This window comes from Urocitellus parryii, chromosome 6 (assembly GCF_045843805.1).
Source record: "Urocitellus parryii isolate mUroPar1 chromosome 6, mUroPar1.hap1, whole genome shotgun sequence".
In the NCBI taxonomy this organism is placed as follows: Eukaryota; Metazoa; Chordata; class Mammalia; order Rodentia; family Sciuridae; genus Urocitellus; species Urocitellus parryii.
The window spans coordinates 182046502-182063270 of record NC_135536.1 but is presented as its reverse complement, the minus strand read 5'-3'; the positions used below and the strand labels follow the sequence as shown (position 1 = coordinate 182063270).

General features: G+C 35.3%; 1 protein-coding gene across 1 annotated transcript in view; it reads right to left on the bottom strand.

Annotated features, from left to right (window-relative positions):
- Positions 1 to 16769, bottom strand: part of Top1 (DNA topoisomerase I) — an 80061-nt gene that overhangs the window by 38843 nt on the left and 24449 nt on the right. Inside the window, exons 3-4 of the mRNA XM_026383171.2 lie at positions 12077 to 12179; positions 476 to 599 (exon numbers count right to left, since the gene is read on the bottom strand). Of these exons, the coding sequence (XP_026238956.1) occupies positions 476 to 599; positions 12077 to 12179 (227 nt within the window). The remainder of the gene's footprint in view (positions 1 to 475; positions 600 to 12076; positions 12180 to 16769) is intronic.

Below are 16769 nucleotides of genomic sequence, written 5' to 3'. Positions count from 1 at the left end.
AGAAAAAACAATCAGAGTATAGTGGATGCCTCTGGGAAGGATGGGAACAGGAAAACTGGATAAAAAGGAAGATGTGTTCTATGTTCCCTAGTTTGCAGTGTCCAAATTTACAATGTAGAGACATGAGGGGGCATGTTTACTGAAGACTGAACCCAGGGGCATTTAATCACTGATGCACATCCCAGCCACTTTTTAAACTTTTATTTTGAGATAGGGTCTTGCTAAGTCGCTGGGGCTGGCTTTAAACTTGTAATCCTCCTGCCTCAGCCTCCTGAGTTGCTGGGATAATAGGCATGTGATACCATGCCTGGATTGATTATTTTTACAAAGAAATTTTCATAATTTGAGACAGGTTGGCCCTATTGTCTCTTAACAGGTACCTTTTCACTCCAAAGCTAAGAGAGCTTACTATGTAATGAAGGAATCATTAAAGTTCAGCCCACATTCCTTTTCCCCCCACTGGAAAATTCTATACCTTTTCCTCCTTTCGTTTTTCCTTGTCTCTGTCTTTATGTTTGTCCTTGTGCTTTTCTGAGCTCCCATCTTTGTGTTTGGTTTTCTCCTTCTCTTTGTGTTTCTTTTCAGAATCTTTATGTTCACTGTGAAAAATAAGACACAAAGGGTTACACCAGAGTAAGGACCACAGGGTTCATTTCACAAGATCAACTCATAAGATCTCCTAAGATAGCACAAACCATAGAAATTTATAATGTTTTAAAGAAACAGACATCGGGGCTGGGGTTGTGGCTCAGCGGTAGAGCGCATGTGAGGCCCTGGGTTCGATCCTCAGCACCACATAAAGATAAATAAATAAAAAGGTATTGTGTCCAGCTACAACTATAAAATAAAAGAATCAGACCCCAGAAAAGGTTTAAACAGGGGCTCTTCACTGTATCAGCTTTTCTTTTGTTTGAATTTTTTGTTTTTGTAATGAGGCAAAGGAAGCAAACAGAAACACAGTTACTCTAAGTACACCAAGGCATTTTAATAGAGTTAAGAATACATAGCAAGCTGCCTGTTCTAAAGCATTCATATTTGATGCATTTGAATGGCTCTGTGCCAGGCTTGAGATATATCATATATATGGCAATTCAGGGTTTTGTGCAATGAGCAGGCTAACACAGTAAATGTTTCTTTTTAGCTTTTACTAGGAAAAGTTAGTCACTTCTAGATGTTACTTATAAATCTGCTTTATTCTTTCCTCATAATCAGAAGAAATGCCATCTGAAAACAAGGGCAAGTTCTGTGCTAAATGCTAAAAAAGGCTTGCTTTTAAAGGGGTGTGTGGTCTTACACCTCTTAGTACTGTAAAAAGGCATTGCTCCTTTGGAAAGCAAAACAGGACATTACAAGGCAAAAGCCATTAAAATGATCATAACTTTTTATGCCATGATCTAGCTTCTGAAAATTTTTCTTAGGGAAATAATGTTACACAAAATGTTCGTTTTGGTGTTCCCCATAACAACAACAAAAAGACAAAAAAAAATCCAAGAAATTGGATACAACCTAAATAATAAACAAGGGGAAACTGATATCAAATTATGTAATTAATATAGTATAATTTGGGATTACTATACATATACATGTATGACATAGATGGAAGAGTACATAAAATGATCGTACTTATATAAAAACATGCATGTGGATAAAAAGCGGCTTTCTTCAGTGCACTAGACTAACAGTAAAGAAGCTTTGCTCAATGCATTAATGTATTTCACAAGTAAACAAAAGAGAGCTCAAATTCAAGTTCTCTGAATTGGGGAGTCTAAACTACATTCATCATGATGAATGAATTTCAAGTTCTTGCCTTTTCCATCCCATACTTAGCACCTTAGCTCAGGTAAAACAGACTTTACTGGCAATGAGCTCTAATGAGGCTAGGCTCATCCCATAAAGTCTACTCTAAAGGGGTCTTGTTTTACATGAATACTTGTCTATGCAGAAGACTAAAACAGGAGAAATAAATGATGGCATCCAGTTAGCCACAACCCAGAATAGGGAATATCTGTTCTCACACACATCTCTGTGCACACAGCAGCTGCAACTCAAGATAGGCAATTACAGGTTATAAATACGCAGAAACTTCTAAGAAATCAAGCCACCACGGTGAGGAGACTAGCAAAAAAAACAGAACCACAGGTTTAGGAAAAGGTACAGGTACTGGCACAGATTTAAAAAAAAAAAAAAAAAAAACACCTAAGTCTACTTTTCCTCATTTACATATTCCTCCTGCTATATTACTCTCATTAGGCTGTTATTTTTAGGTACCACATTTTTTTAACTAATGAGGGTAAAGAATTTGAGGCACAGTGACCAAGTTCTCCACATGCTGTTTTTTCTTTGCATTAGAATGACATAACTCTACTCAATGTGTTCTCATAATGTTTCTATCCAAAACCCAATGTTTTAATCAATTTAATTTTTTTATTTATTTGGAAAAAATGGCTTATATTTGGATTACCTGTTCTTATTAATTTCACCAGTTTTAGAATGAACAGTGAAACAGCAAGGCTTAGAAATGATTCTTTAGGAATTAACACATATGTAATCATAGGTACTACACAGTTGAGATTACCAGAAAATGTTTGAATTTACTACTCTGTTACAAAAACACTACAGTTTTTTTAAGAGCATCAATTATAAGAACATCCCATACTCATTTATGGAAGTTATAACCTATAAGGAAGAAATCTGGAAACTACATTTATCATGATGAATGAATATACTCCATCACTCCAAAATATGGGGGCAAAAATCCTGTTCCTTAAACAAGTATTATACTTGATATTTTCACATCCACTATTTCATTCAATTCTTAAAATATTTCTGTGAGGTAGGTAATAAACCTACCTCACAGAAATATTTTAAGAATTGAATACTAATTACAAACAAAGGAAACGGGGGTTAAAAGGTTATTCAAAGTTGCAAAGTTGAAATTTAAAATTAGTATTTCCAAGTTCAGAGCACCTTCCAATACACTGATACCATTACATTTCCCCAAACTGGTAGCTATCACTTAAGATAGAATGGTATTAGAAATGCATATATTCAGACTGTTATCTTCATTTCATCATAAACTTTCTATAATAAATATCTTAGATACTTGCAAGTATTAATTCCTTGTAATTGCTTCCCGTGAAAATATAAATGGTTCATTCAGGGATATAAATTCAAGAATGTTCCAGGCTCCATCTTCCTTTACAAATTCTATTACTACCCCTTGTTCTTTTTCAGTCTATTTGACTAAAAAACTGGACTTCTTGCAATCACAGCATCAGCACCTATGAGAAGACACATATTCCTCCAGTTTTCAGTTTTGCTATTCATTGTCATACCAAAAGAGAGATCAGAGAAAAGGAATCCACAAATGACAAAGCAACAAGACAGTACTCAGGCCACTCCAGGAAGCCAAAAGTAATCAACTGATACTTCCTCTGCTTGTTAAACAAAGGGAAATCTATACAGAAAATCCAAGCTTCCAGCTACATTAGTAACCCCCTTTGCAGGTCATAATTAATCACAAAGACCAAAATGGGATAGAGCTATCAATTTGATTTTCCAAAGGAACGGATTCTCCTCTATTCTCAACTGTTTTGATAGATAGATAGATAGAAAGAAAGAAAGAAAGAAAGAAAGAAAGAAAGAAAGAAAGAAAGAAAGAAAGAAAGAAAGAAAGAAAGAAAGAAAGAAAGAAAGAAAGAAAGAAAGCAAGCAAGCAGGTTTGGATTTTTACACTAGCTGAGCTCAGATGATTCAAGGTTAAGAACAGTAATTTGGGTTTATGGAGCCCCACCATGTCTCTGAATAAGTTATTATCTATACTTGTCAGATGTTATTCCTGTCACCATTCCAGAAACATAGCAAAGAACCCAAGAGCCCAACCCCTCATATATAACCTTACACTGGCAGGAGTGCTGGCAAATACCAAGCTCCCCTGCCCATCTTTCTTAGGAATATGCCTGAAATAAGTAGTAAAAGCACTAGGGAACAAAGAATTGTGATTCAGAATCATGTCTTAGGTAACATCATGAAAGCCAGAAACCAGATTTAGCTAGTAGCAGAAAATGAAGCCAACATGGGGTCAGCTGAGCTGACTCATTATTTGAGATTTTATAACACTGTCTTTTTCCAACAGATTTAAAACTAGTCTGACTTTTGTGCTGGTTTAAAGGACTGCACCTTCCACTAAATGAGATGATGGGAATTCTGACCAGTGCAAGAGAAAAATTCCTGTGTTGATCAAGTCTTTTTTTTTTTTTTTAAAGTACTTTTAATTGAATAAAATAGGAATTTACCACACAGACATGAGGTACTCACAAAGTCTTACTGCTTGGCTTTTGTCTGAGAATAAGATTCCACCACACTAGCAGAGACTGGACAAGCAAAAGTCAATGTTAAACAGAATAAATGGAGGGCTGAGGATATAACTCAGTTGTAGACTGCCTACTTAGCATGCACAAGGCCCTGGGTTTGATCCCCAGCACTGCAAAAAATAATAACAATAATAATCATAATAGATTCAAAGTCACCTTTCCAGAGTGTTTATGCTTCAGTCAGCTAAATTCCATTAATAGTAGTAGTAGTAATAATAACAATGTAGGGGAAAAGTAACATACTATTTTTTGTTAAATAAAGGCTACATTAAAATATTTTTTTAAATTTATTTTTTAGGTGTAGATGGACACAACACAATGCCTTTATTTTTATGTGGTACTGAGGCTCAAACCCGGGTCCTGCTGGTGCTAGGCGAGTGCTCTACGGCTGAGCCACAATCCTAGCCCCATAACATATTGTTTTTAAAATAACAATGGCGAGTGCTTTGGTTTGTGATTCTGGGAGCTAAGCAAACAACAGAAAATCAACCAGTGTTTTTCCAAGGTACACAGGCAGGAGGGTAAGAGAAAGGGGAAGTAGGGAGGTAGTGGTAGGAAGCCAGGAAGGAAAAGTATTTCCTTTCTGCTCTGGGAAAGCATTTATTGTTTCTTCAAAAAAAAAATAAATAAATTAAAAATAAAGGACCCCCCCCAAAAAAAATAAAAAACCCCAGATACCCCTGAGCCTAATATTCTGGGAAGCTAGAAAGCTGGCTATGAGAAGCCATCTAGTCCACTATCATCAATATAAATGCTTAGGAGATAGAAGAATAGCACCAAGTGCTAGAATATCAAATCATCTAAGAATACATCACCATAACAAAACTCAAATAAATATTGGCACTTACAAATGACAATAATTTGTGATAGATGTCAGCATATGACTTTTTTCTTTATTTTTCACATCTGACTTTAGGGAAGCACTTTACAACTTCTCTTTGGAACATCCTAATTGCCAGCATCAATACTTATATACTTTGGGGCTAGTACTAAGTAAAATAAGGATTATATGAACACAAGCACAGAAATATGGTGACAGGTGATCTGAGAATAAGTAAGACAACTACTAAATGACTAACAGGTGGATAGATTCTATAATGACAAAGGGGTCAATCAAATCTTGGTACTGAATTAGTATGGTACACAATTTAAAACTTAAGAATTGTTTATTTGTGAACTTTCTACTTTTGGACTTTAGTTGATGTAGGGAAAACAAAACTACAGAAAGTGAAATTCTGGATGAGTACTACCATATATATGGAATTGTTAAAAGTTCAAGTAGAACAGATTTTTGGAAATTATTTAATCCTTTGGAGACTGGAGAAGACAAAAGGATGTGACTAAAGATACCAAAACCAAACATTCTCAGAACTCCTTTACCTAAGTTTCTGGTCTTTATTAATAAGAGTAAAAAGATTCCAAGACAGATACCTTTTCCTGCATCCTATATCCCCATTTCTCAACTATTCCCAATGGCTTCTTGCTCCCTTCAGAATCAAGTTCCAACTTGTTTAAACAGTTTTTAATAGTTTTACCTCAAGCCACTTTTGTAGCCCTCATTTTCTACCATCTCATCCTGTGTAATAATCTAGGCATGCACCTAACTGGATTCCTCCCAAAACGAAGCACACACTATAATGCTTCCATGTTTTGCTTATGCTTTTGTCCTTGTGATGCTGGGGGCAGAATCCATGTCCTTGCACATGCCAGGCTACTACTAAGCTATACACCTAGCCCCCATTTATGCTTTCATCACCATGTGGAAAGCACCTCTTTCTAGCCATCTCCTTCCTTTGTCAAGATCTTAACCATCGGGGCTGGGGATGTAGCTCAAGTGGTATCGCGCTGGCATGCGTGTGGCCTGGGTTTGATCCTCAGCACCACATACAAACAAAGATGTTGTGTCTGCAGAAAACTAAAAAATATTAAAAAAAAAAAAAAAAAAAGATCTTAACCATCTTTCAATAGTTAGCTCAAATTAGGCTGTCTCTACCATGAAATCTTAGAAACAATGATTATAGTTCATTTATAAGGCAGCTAAAAATAATTGAAAATATCATGTCTCTAAATGAGATGCTATCAATAATTAACTATTAGTCAACCACCAAAAATGACAGCTCAAGATATTCTATAAGTAATGTAATAAGAAATCATATTCATCACCATCATTATCCTAATTATTTATTTGTTATAGTTTCCAATGAATTATCATATACACAAAAAAACCTCAAAGCTTGACAAAGCATGTATTGTTATCAACACTTGATCAAAATGAAAAATGAGCCACATAAGTTGAAGACCTTGGATTAGGATACATAGCTTATAAATGAAAAAAAACTGGATTTTTTAATTTCAGTTTTATATTACTGACTCTGATATCAATGGGAATGGTTCTCAAATTCCTAAACTACCCAACCTTTCCAACTATCCATTAACTATTCTCTTCCTCCAGACAAGTTGATATAGAAATAAATGTATAGATAAAGGAAGGACTAGAGCAAAAAGAGAACTGGGATTGGTGGTACATGCCTGTAATTCCTGCTATTCAGGAGGCTGAGGCAGAAGGATCCCAAGTTGAGGCCAGCCTAATCAAATTACCAACACCCTGTCTCAAAATAAAAAATTAAAAAGGGCTGGAGTAAAAAGGGCTCAATGATAAAGCTCTCCAGTACCAAAAAAGAAAAGAAATCCATCTTTCACATGTGATTGCTTTAAAAAAAAAAAAAAAACCCTACAATCTGAGAATTGAATGCTTGATTCAAGCACATTTTCCTAAAGTCTTACATTTTCTCAATGCTAATTCAGGTAGGATTTAGAACTGAAAGGAAAGCAGAAGCCAAATGCATTCCTACTCTCAGATGTTTCTCACACTGACATTATAGATTGGCACTGCCAATATGGCTGGAAAAGTGCTTCCCTTGCTACTTCATAGCAGTAGTTTTCTGTCTTCCTTGGCTTTCCACAAATTTTGTCACTCCAGTCCATGTGCCAGATTTAAAACTGGCATGAAATGCAGAGTCACAAATTAGAAGGAGGAATCTCATTTCTCATATGATATTCTCTTACTTTCTAAAAATCAAGAACCTTATCCAATTTGCTCTTAATAGTATTTTGTTAATGTGAGTTTCAAGGATTTGGGATCCAAATACAAAGCTGTTGCCTAAGACGTTACATTTTAAAATCTAAGGTACCTATGACATGCAGACAAGAAGAGCAGAGCTTGTATTTGAACAGTTCGCTTACATAGGTGACTTTCATTAGGGAGGGAATTTTTTTTTTGCCTTTCTCTTGCCCTGCACCCCCCAAAGAAACAATGTAATGGGAACACAGGAGCCCTGAGCTCTCCTCATTCTGTTACCACATTGCTGAGTGACTTTGCACACATCCTCAGATTCCCATCCACCCGAAGAGACAAGATGAAATGACCATTAATTTCTGTTCCCTTATTTTGTACCTTAAGTGAGGACAATAAAAAGAAAAACAAATGAATAAGATGAGATCTCCTAAAGGTTGGGTTGAGAGTCCCACAAGATAGAAGACTACTCTGCTGTTTGCAGACACTCCAAGTCTATATAATAAAGTAGCATGCCTCTTGGACTTGGCTCCCGAGTATAGTCTGATGACAAATGATTGGTATTAACATATAGTACAGAAGGATAGGACACAAAGACACATTAGAAACACTTGTTTCCTCATGGTAACAGATGATCATAGATAGGTAACAGCCACAAAATTAGCCAGGTTTGATCAGCAAAGATTCAGAATAAATAGTAACATTTTGGACCAGGATATGCTAAATCTTAATTATTCTGGATTTCAGAAGAGATGGAACAATCCTTGAGGAAGAAACCTAAAACTATTTAAGAAAGATAAAAAAAAAAAATTACTTAAAAATGAACCCAGTGTACAGGATTTTACTGGAATATAACCAATACATTTGCTTTGTTGCCAAGAAATACAGTGTTAGAAGAATTTACTTATAACCCATCATCTGATTAAACTGCCTTAAACTTAATCATATATGAATTAAAGATCCAGGACTAAATACAGTCACATATAAACAGAAACTCAGGCCAGTTTACACAATGTCTCTTGGCAAATGATTTATTATGTTCTTTACTATTTTGATTAGAAGTATTAAAAGGTACCCCCAAAAAAGTATATACAAAAATATTCCTCCATTTACCTATGCTGTAATCTTGGAAAAGTATGCTTCTGATAGATGTAAAATTATCTCCTCATATTTGCAGAGCAATACATGAAGACTTTTTTTTTCTTTTAATAGTTGTACATGGGCAGTATGCCTTTATTTATTTTTTTATGTGGTGCTGAGGATCAAACCTAGTGCCTCACACATGCTAGGCAAGTGCTCTGCCACTGAGTTACAGCCCCAGCCACAAAGACCTTTTATATTTACTGATTTCTAAGATTTCCCTTTGAATCAAAGATCAAATCCAGGGATGCATAACCACCAAGATCAACTCCAGCCCTTTTTAATTTAATTAGAGACAGGGTCTCACTGAATTGCTTAGGGCTTTGTTAAATTGCTGAGGCTGGCTTTGAACTTGCAATCTTCCTGCCTCAGCCTCCCAAGCTGCTAGAATTATAGTGTGTGTCACAGTACCTGGCCATATCCGTTTCTTTAAAAAAAATACAGGAGATTTTGGTAAAATAGGAGGGCCAAACTTTTGTCCCCCAAACCCTTTGTGCCTCTTTTACCTTACCTTGCCTCCTACCACAATCATTACTGTGGGTAAAATAGCATGCACTAGAAGACTTAAAAAACTAATGTTTTAAGTATTAACCTCTTTTTTGTGCTGCTGGGGACTGAACCCAGGACCTTGCACATGCTAGGCGAGTGCTCTACCTCTAGGCCACATCCCTAGACCAAACTCTTTCTTTTTAAAGAATTTTGGATAGATTTCTAGTAACCTTAAATCAACATTTCTTTGCATGATCTATAAAAAGTATGTCTCTTACCCTCTCAGATGAAGTCCTTTATGGTCAAAGATAATTTAAACTATTTGTTCTCATCTCACATCAACTAGCACAATGTAAACATGGCTGGTAGGGCAAAAATTGTTTGACATGTTTTGACAATTCTACTTCTAGATACATACCCCCAAAAATTTAAAGAAGGGACTCAAATAGATACTAAAGCACCAAAGTTCACAGTAGCATTATTCACAACATCCAAAAGGTAGAAACAACCAAACTATACATCAGAAGATGGATTTTTAAATGTTATGTAGATGTACAATGGGATGTTATTCAGTAAAAAAAACCTAAATAAATAAAATTCTGCTATGTTACACCACAAACAAACCTTGAAGATATTAATAAATATCATTATTTCATTTATATGAGGTATGTAGAAAAGGCAAATTCATAGAATCATAAAGTAGAATAAAAACTGGGATGGGATAGAGAGAACAAGTACTTACTCTCTAGTAGAATGATTAAGAGATTGGAATGATGAAAAAGTAAACAGAGATGGGTGGTGGTACTTAAGTATTTCTGTGAATGTATTTAATGCCACATAAGATGACAAAATTTTGTTAGTATATTTTACCACAAGCACAAAAAAATTGTTCAAAAAGAATGGGATGATCAAAGGGATCTAATAACTCCTATAGACAGTACTGAGACTAAGGAGATCGGAATTAGTATACTTATCAGTAATCCACTCACTGATTCAATAAATACCACCCATCTACAAGGTACCATTCTAAGCAGTAAGGATGTAAAATGAATACAGAATACACCCATTCTCGACATCTTTTTAATTTTTTGGTAGTTGTGTATTCACAGCATGCCTTTATTTTATTGGTTTATTTTTATGCAGTGCCAAGGATTGAACCCAGTGCCGCACACATACTAGGCAAGTACTCTGCCCCTGAGCTAAATCCTCAGCCCAACTCTCAGCATCTTTTGAGGCCAGTAGGACATATAGAAAAGAAAATAGACAATCATAACACCAACACAGCTTTGTAGTTACTATGAAATGGGTCAAGTTGTTTGATATTATTCAACTCTTCCATATCATTAATGACTTCCTATTTATACTAATGATTACTGAGAAAGGTAGTAAAATCTTTGACTGTGACTATGAATTTCTATTTCTTTTCACAGTTCTATTAGTTTTTGCTTTGTATATATTACATATTTATATGTATTAGTAAACATTTATAATTGTTAAGTCTCTTGATTAATTGGTCCCTATTTATCATTATACAATAAATTTCTTTATCCATGGCAATATTATTTGCTATCAAATCTATTTTGGTAGATATTAATATGAGCTGGACAATTGTAAACTGGAGAGTAAAGATGTATGTGAACTGACCGGATTTAATCTTTTTCTTTTCTTTTTTGGTACTGAGGGTTGGACCCAGATTTTAACCACTGACCTGCAACCCCAACACTTTCTTTTTTGAGACAATCTTGCTAAATTGCTGAGCCTAGCTTTGAACTTGTGATCCTCCTGCCTCACCCTCCCAAGCTGCTGGGATTACAGGCATGGGCCACCAAACCCAGCTGGAGTCAACTTTTGACATCAAATTAATAAAGTAAAGAAAATGGAAACTAGATGATTAAGTGGTAAGAAATGAGCAAGTGGTGGGGGTGACAGATGATTTGTCAATTTCTTCAAATGTCCCCACTAGAAAAAGTTATCTGGTTATTTTAATGATTCATAAAGAAATTCTTTTTCATTAAAAATAAAAGACAATGATCTTTAACTTGTCTACAGAGAATTGGACAAGCTAACAAAGCAATTCTAAGACTCCAGAATGAGACACTTGCTCCAATGAATGATGAATCTTTTTACATTCTGTCCTAACAAAGGTAATGCCACTAAGGGACTACCATATATATGACTTTCTCACCAACAACTGTTTTTAAGTCAAAATGAAAGACAAGTCTCATTTTCAATGACTGAATTTAACCACTTTCCTTCTACACCAAGAAATGGAAGAAAAACCTCTTTGGGGGGCTTGGATCCAGAAAGCTGCATCATTGAGTCTCATTCATATGAAAAGTCTGAACTGTGATAATCCAATGAAAGCCAGGAAAGTTCTCAAAGAAAATCTCACATGTTCAATCTTTTACAGGGACTCACAGACCATAGAAGCCCTCATTAAGAATTAATTTTTGTTTGTTTTTGGTACTAGGGTTTGAACCCATTGAGCTACATCTCCAGCCCATTTTTTGTTTTGGGACAGTCTCACTAAATTGCTAAGGCCGGCTTTGAACTAGCAATCATTCTGCCTTGGTCTCCCGAGCTGCTGGGATTAGAGGCATAACACCACCAGGCCTGACTAGTTAAGAATTTTTCATGTGCATCCCTTGAAACTACAGAAAAGGGGGGAGGGGACACGGGAACAAGTCTCTAATCCAGTTACCTATTATCAAGGCAAGCTCTCTGCACACCTGATTAAAAGCCATTATGTGTTACAATGACTCCACATCTTAAAAACTAGGTTTTTAATGAAGTATATATTGAAAATTCACCATATTTGCTTTATACATCTTCATCTATTTGATCTAAACAATGGCACCCTAAGTGATGCCTGATTATCAAAGCTCTCCTCTTAGCAATTCTAGGATCAAATAAAAGTCTTTGCTATCCATGCTATTAACCTTCACTAAAGTTATAAAAATCCACTACTAACTGATGAGGGACTTGCTGATTTAACCCTTACCTGTTGCTATGCTTGGATTTTTCCCGGTCCTTATCCTTGTCCTTCTTGTGCTCTTTATGCCGGTGTTCTCGATCTTTGTGTTTATCTTTGTGTTTATGAGAATCTGCAACCACAAGAGATGAGTCAGTTAAGAAGAGTCATAAGCTATCTTCTGGTCACCTACCTTACAAGCTGGTCAAGAAACAGGATTCAAATGGCATGGTAGCCATAACAGCACATTCCACCAGAAGCAAAGATTTCACAAGGAAGCCCAGACAGGGCACTTCAATACTGCCTATAAAAGCAAGACCTATGGGGGATGAGAGAAGAAGAGCTATTCTACTTTGAAAAAAAACAGTAGTTTGGCACTCCTCTTCCTAAATCCAAGCCTAAATGATAAATGATAAAAGAATAGATTGTGAACAATGATTCTAACCCCCATAAATTTTCCTTGTACCCCCACTTCCCAGTCAGTCCCCATCTATCAGTTCAAAATAAGCACTATTCTGATAGCACTATGGATTAGATTTGTCTACATTTCTATAGTTTCATGAGAAAGAAATCATACAGGATTTAAATTGTGCCTGATTTTTTTCATTCAGCATGGTTTTGATATTTATCTGTGTTGCTGGATGAATCTAGTTGTTTTTTTTTTTTTTTTCTTTCTCTTGTGTGTGTGGGGGAACATGTACATGGCTAGGAATGGCACCCAGGGCCTCACAACAAGACAAGTATTTTACCACTAAACTACCTCCTTGATTCCATTTTATTGCAGAATACTAGTACACCATATGGATATACTGTGAATTATCCATTCACCTGTTGGTGGACATTTATTCACTGATTCTTGTGAATAAATCTGCTAAATTCATAAACTCATGGTAGTTTTCCTATAAACATATATTCATTTCTCTTGGTATATGCATTTAAGAGTGAAATTGCTGGGTCACATAGTTTATGTTTAACTTTATAGAAAATTGCCAAACTGTTCAAAAGTGCTTGTTTCATTCATTATACATCCCCACCAACAGTTCACTGAAGTTCTAACTGCTATAAATTCTTACGAACATCTGTTATTATCTTTAATTTTATTCCACTAGGTACTAGTGGACTTCTCTAAATTACTTTTATAATAAAAAAATGTTTTTAAACATTTATTTATTTCTATTGGTGAACTGTAATTATACATAATAGTGGGACTCATTATGCCATATTCATACATACATGTAATGTGATCCATCTTACTCCAAGTACCTTTTCCCTCCCCTCTTCACTCTCCTTGATCTACTTCTACTCTTCTGATCTATTATTTTAATTAATGTTATAATTTTATACTTACACACAATTCATTGTGGTATATTCATACATGGATGTAGCATGATTTGGTAAATTTTATTCCCCAGTACTTCCCCATGCTCTTCCCCTCCTTCTCAATCCCCTTTCACTAACCATCTTCCTTCTTAATAAAACCTTGAAGAATAACAATCTTTAAATTTTTATTTTGACAGGTACTAATGAACATATAAAAAAGTAGCATAAGTCACTAAAAATATTTAAAGAAAAGGAAATTAAGTGAAAGGCAAATTGAGAGTAATTCCAAGTAGGTTTCAGATAACCAGGATACCAAAAAACATCATCATCATCATCACTGGGGATTGGGGGCGGGGCTGTTTCCGAGTTACATCTCCAGTCCTTTCTATTTGTTATTTTCAGACAAGGTCTCCCTTAAGCTGGTGAGGCTGGCCTTGAACTTGCAATCCTCCTGTCTCAGCTTCCCAGATTGCTGGGATTACAGGCATGTGCAACCATACCCAATAACATTATCTTTTTTAAATGAATAAAACTTCAAATTTGATTTTAAAACCAGGTCTCCCAATTCTTTTAAAGCAACTGTTATCTAAAAATGTAAAAATAAAATGTTGATAAACAAGATTCAAGTTAAAGATCTGAACCCCAATCCCCAATTTAAAGATATTACACATCTATCTACCATATGCTCAATTTGTGCTAAGTGTGCTGTGACAGACACCAAAAAATGTCAATTTCTTAAAATTTCTCAATGTCTATTGTATTATATTTTTAAATTTGTTTTTGGTGCCAAGGATTGAACCCAGAGGCCCTTAACCACTGGGACACATCCCCAGCCCTTTTATATTTTATTTAGGGTCTCGCTGAGTTGCTAAGTATCTCGCTAAGTTGCTGAGGTTGGCTTTGAATTTGTAATCCTCTTGCCTCAGCCTCCCAAGTCACTGGGATCATAGGCATATGCCACCACACCAGGCAGCTACTGTATTATAAATTTACTCAATATAGTTTCACATGGGCAGGACGGATTTCTGAGAAATGATAGAGAAGCAGATTTGGGTAAGTACATAAGTAGAATTGACTACAAATAGTATGACGCCTTTTGAACATCAAAAGACAAAAAGTGAAGTAAAGCCAGTAAGGGAACACTGAATTATACCACTCATGGTAAAAATATTTGTCTGCAGAGAACAAACTAGTGACCTTGAAGATAAAGGAACCTCGTTATACTACTCTCTGTACTTATGTGCTTGTATGTATCCTTGAAACTTTTTCATAATAAATAGTTCACATGATCTCTGCATTACTTCCCTTCCATTTATTTATTGTTATTATGTAAAGACACTGCAAGAAAACTAGTCTAGTTCCAATAGAGGATTTGTATTAAAGAATGGTAAGAGATAAAGTTTAATAGATAAAATTAACCCAGAGTCAGGGTGTTCTACTCTAAGAAAGATAGGGAGCCACTACAGCAGAAATGAAACAAAAATAAAAACCATACTCGAGGAATATTGGTTGAAGGCCAGTATACATAGAAGGGTAAGTCAAACAACCAGCTAGAAGTTTTTAAAGCAGCCTGGAGAATAACCATAGCAAAAGAACTAAAAAGGGAGGAAAAAATATACCAGAGTGTTGAGAAAAATAGAAATAGAACCCAGTTCCAGGAAGTCACTGCTCTGTGTAATGAATTGCAGGAGAAGAGTCAAAGAAGACTTAAAAGTCTTAGGGTACCAGTGAATGGGAGAACAGAAGCCTGGCCAAAAAAAAAAAAAAAAAAAAAAAAAACCCACCCAGGAAACCTGCATAGAATAAAGATGAAGAAAGGAAAAAGAATGGAGAAATGAGGTGCCTGATTCAAGCCCTCTTGTATTTAAGGTAACAATGGGACACCTAACTGAAGAATGTTCAGAGAAGCCAATAAATGAAAAAACCTACAAGGGTACACTGATCTCTCTATACAACTCAGGGTAAAAATATTTGTCTGCAGAGATCATACTAGTGGTCTTAAATATAAAAGTACATATCCTTGAAATTAGTATCTAAGTATAACTGTTAAAAATGTTTTGTAGAAATGATGCCATCACTTCAAGTATCTGTTAAATCCAAAAGGAACTGTGTTGAACCTAAGATGAGAAATGAAAGAAGTAAACCAGTACATATTAAATCACCAGAAAACCTCATCCATTGTGAAGTGAAGTCACCTAATGGCTCTTGATAATAACTCTTATCAATTCTTAGTATTTGAAAACTGCAAATGAAGACACAGGAGTAATACTCCTGGAAAAAAAAAAAAAACTTGTAACAACTAACTTCTTTCACTATAACTTAACTGGAGTTAAGACTTAAGGACAGATAAGTAAATACAGAGAGAAAAGGAATCCATAGTTTTTGTTGTTGTTATCTAGTGTTTGTGCTGAGGTCAAAAAAGGCTTTTAAGTACAGAAACTTCCAAAGGACTAAAGGAAAGTGTCTCCCTCTTTTCTAATTCTAAGACTAGTTGCTGGTTAACATTACATAAGGACTTGATGGTTAATGTGCAAAAGAAAAGAAATACTTTTACAACTGGATCCAGGATTATACTGAAGGTTAATCAATTTACAACCATCAAATATATTCTATAAGTCCAAAACACCCTACTAAAGACTTATTCAGACAAGGACTCTGCCCTCAAGGAGTTTACGATCCAATAAGGTAATTAAGGTATAAACATAGTCACTGCCCAGGGCACACAAGAGAAAAGGGCACAATACAACAGGTGCCAGCACTGATCTTAGGATGTCTCAATTTTCTTACTACTCGTACAAAATGTAAATATCCCTATTTTGAAAAGATAATAACTACTAAATGTGTGTTCTGCACAAGGAAGTTAGTAGTACATATATCACTCCAAACTTGCACCACTCTGTGTGAAGCCCATATTATCAAATCTAAGACACATTTTTTGCCCCACTTAACATCTCTGAAAATATGGTACACCTAGTTGGCATAACACCTATGGAGGGGGAATTTCGCAGTATCTAATAAAACTCACACACTCTCTCCCTTTTGACCCATCTGGGAATTTAGCCTGAAAATATGTACTTATGAGGAAAGAGTGGATGATGACAAACAGTAAGCACTTCAGAACAAGTGGTAGGGAAGGAAAGGAGTCAGAAAACAGAATGACAGAATAAGGAAATAGCAAATAGGTTAAGGAAAAACGTTTTTAGGAAAGTGAAAATATTCTGAAGAATTCTAACACAATTTTTCTATTCCATCTAACTGTACTAACGATATTGTTTAAATGTTTGCAATAAATATTTTTACAATGAAAAGGTAAGAAAATTTATACTAGTTTCTATATATATGAAAGGGAAGAATCCTCTTAAAAATTTTAGACTTGCTGAAATAAGCCAAAATTCCTTTTCTG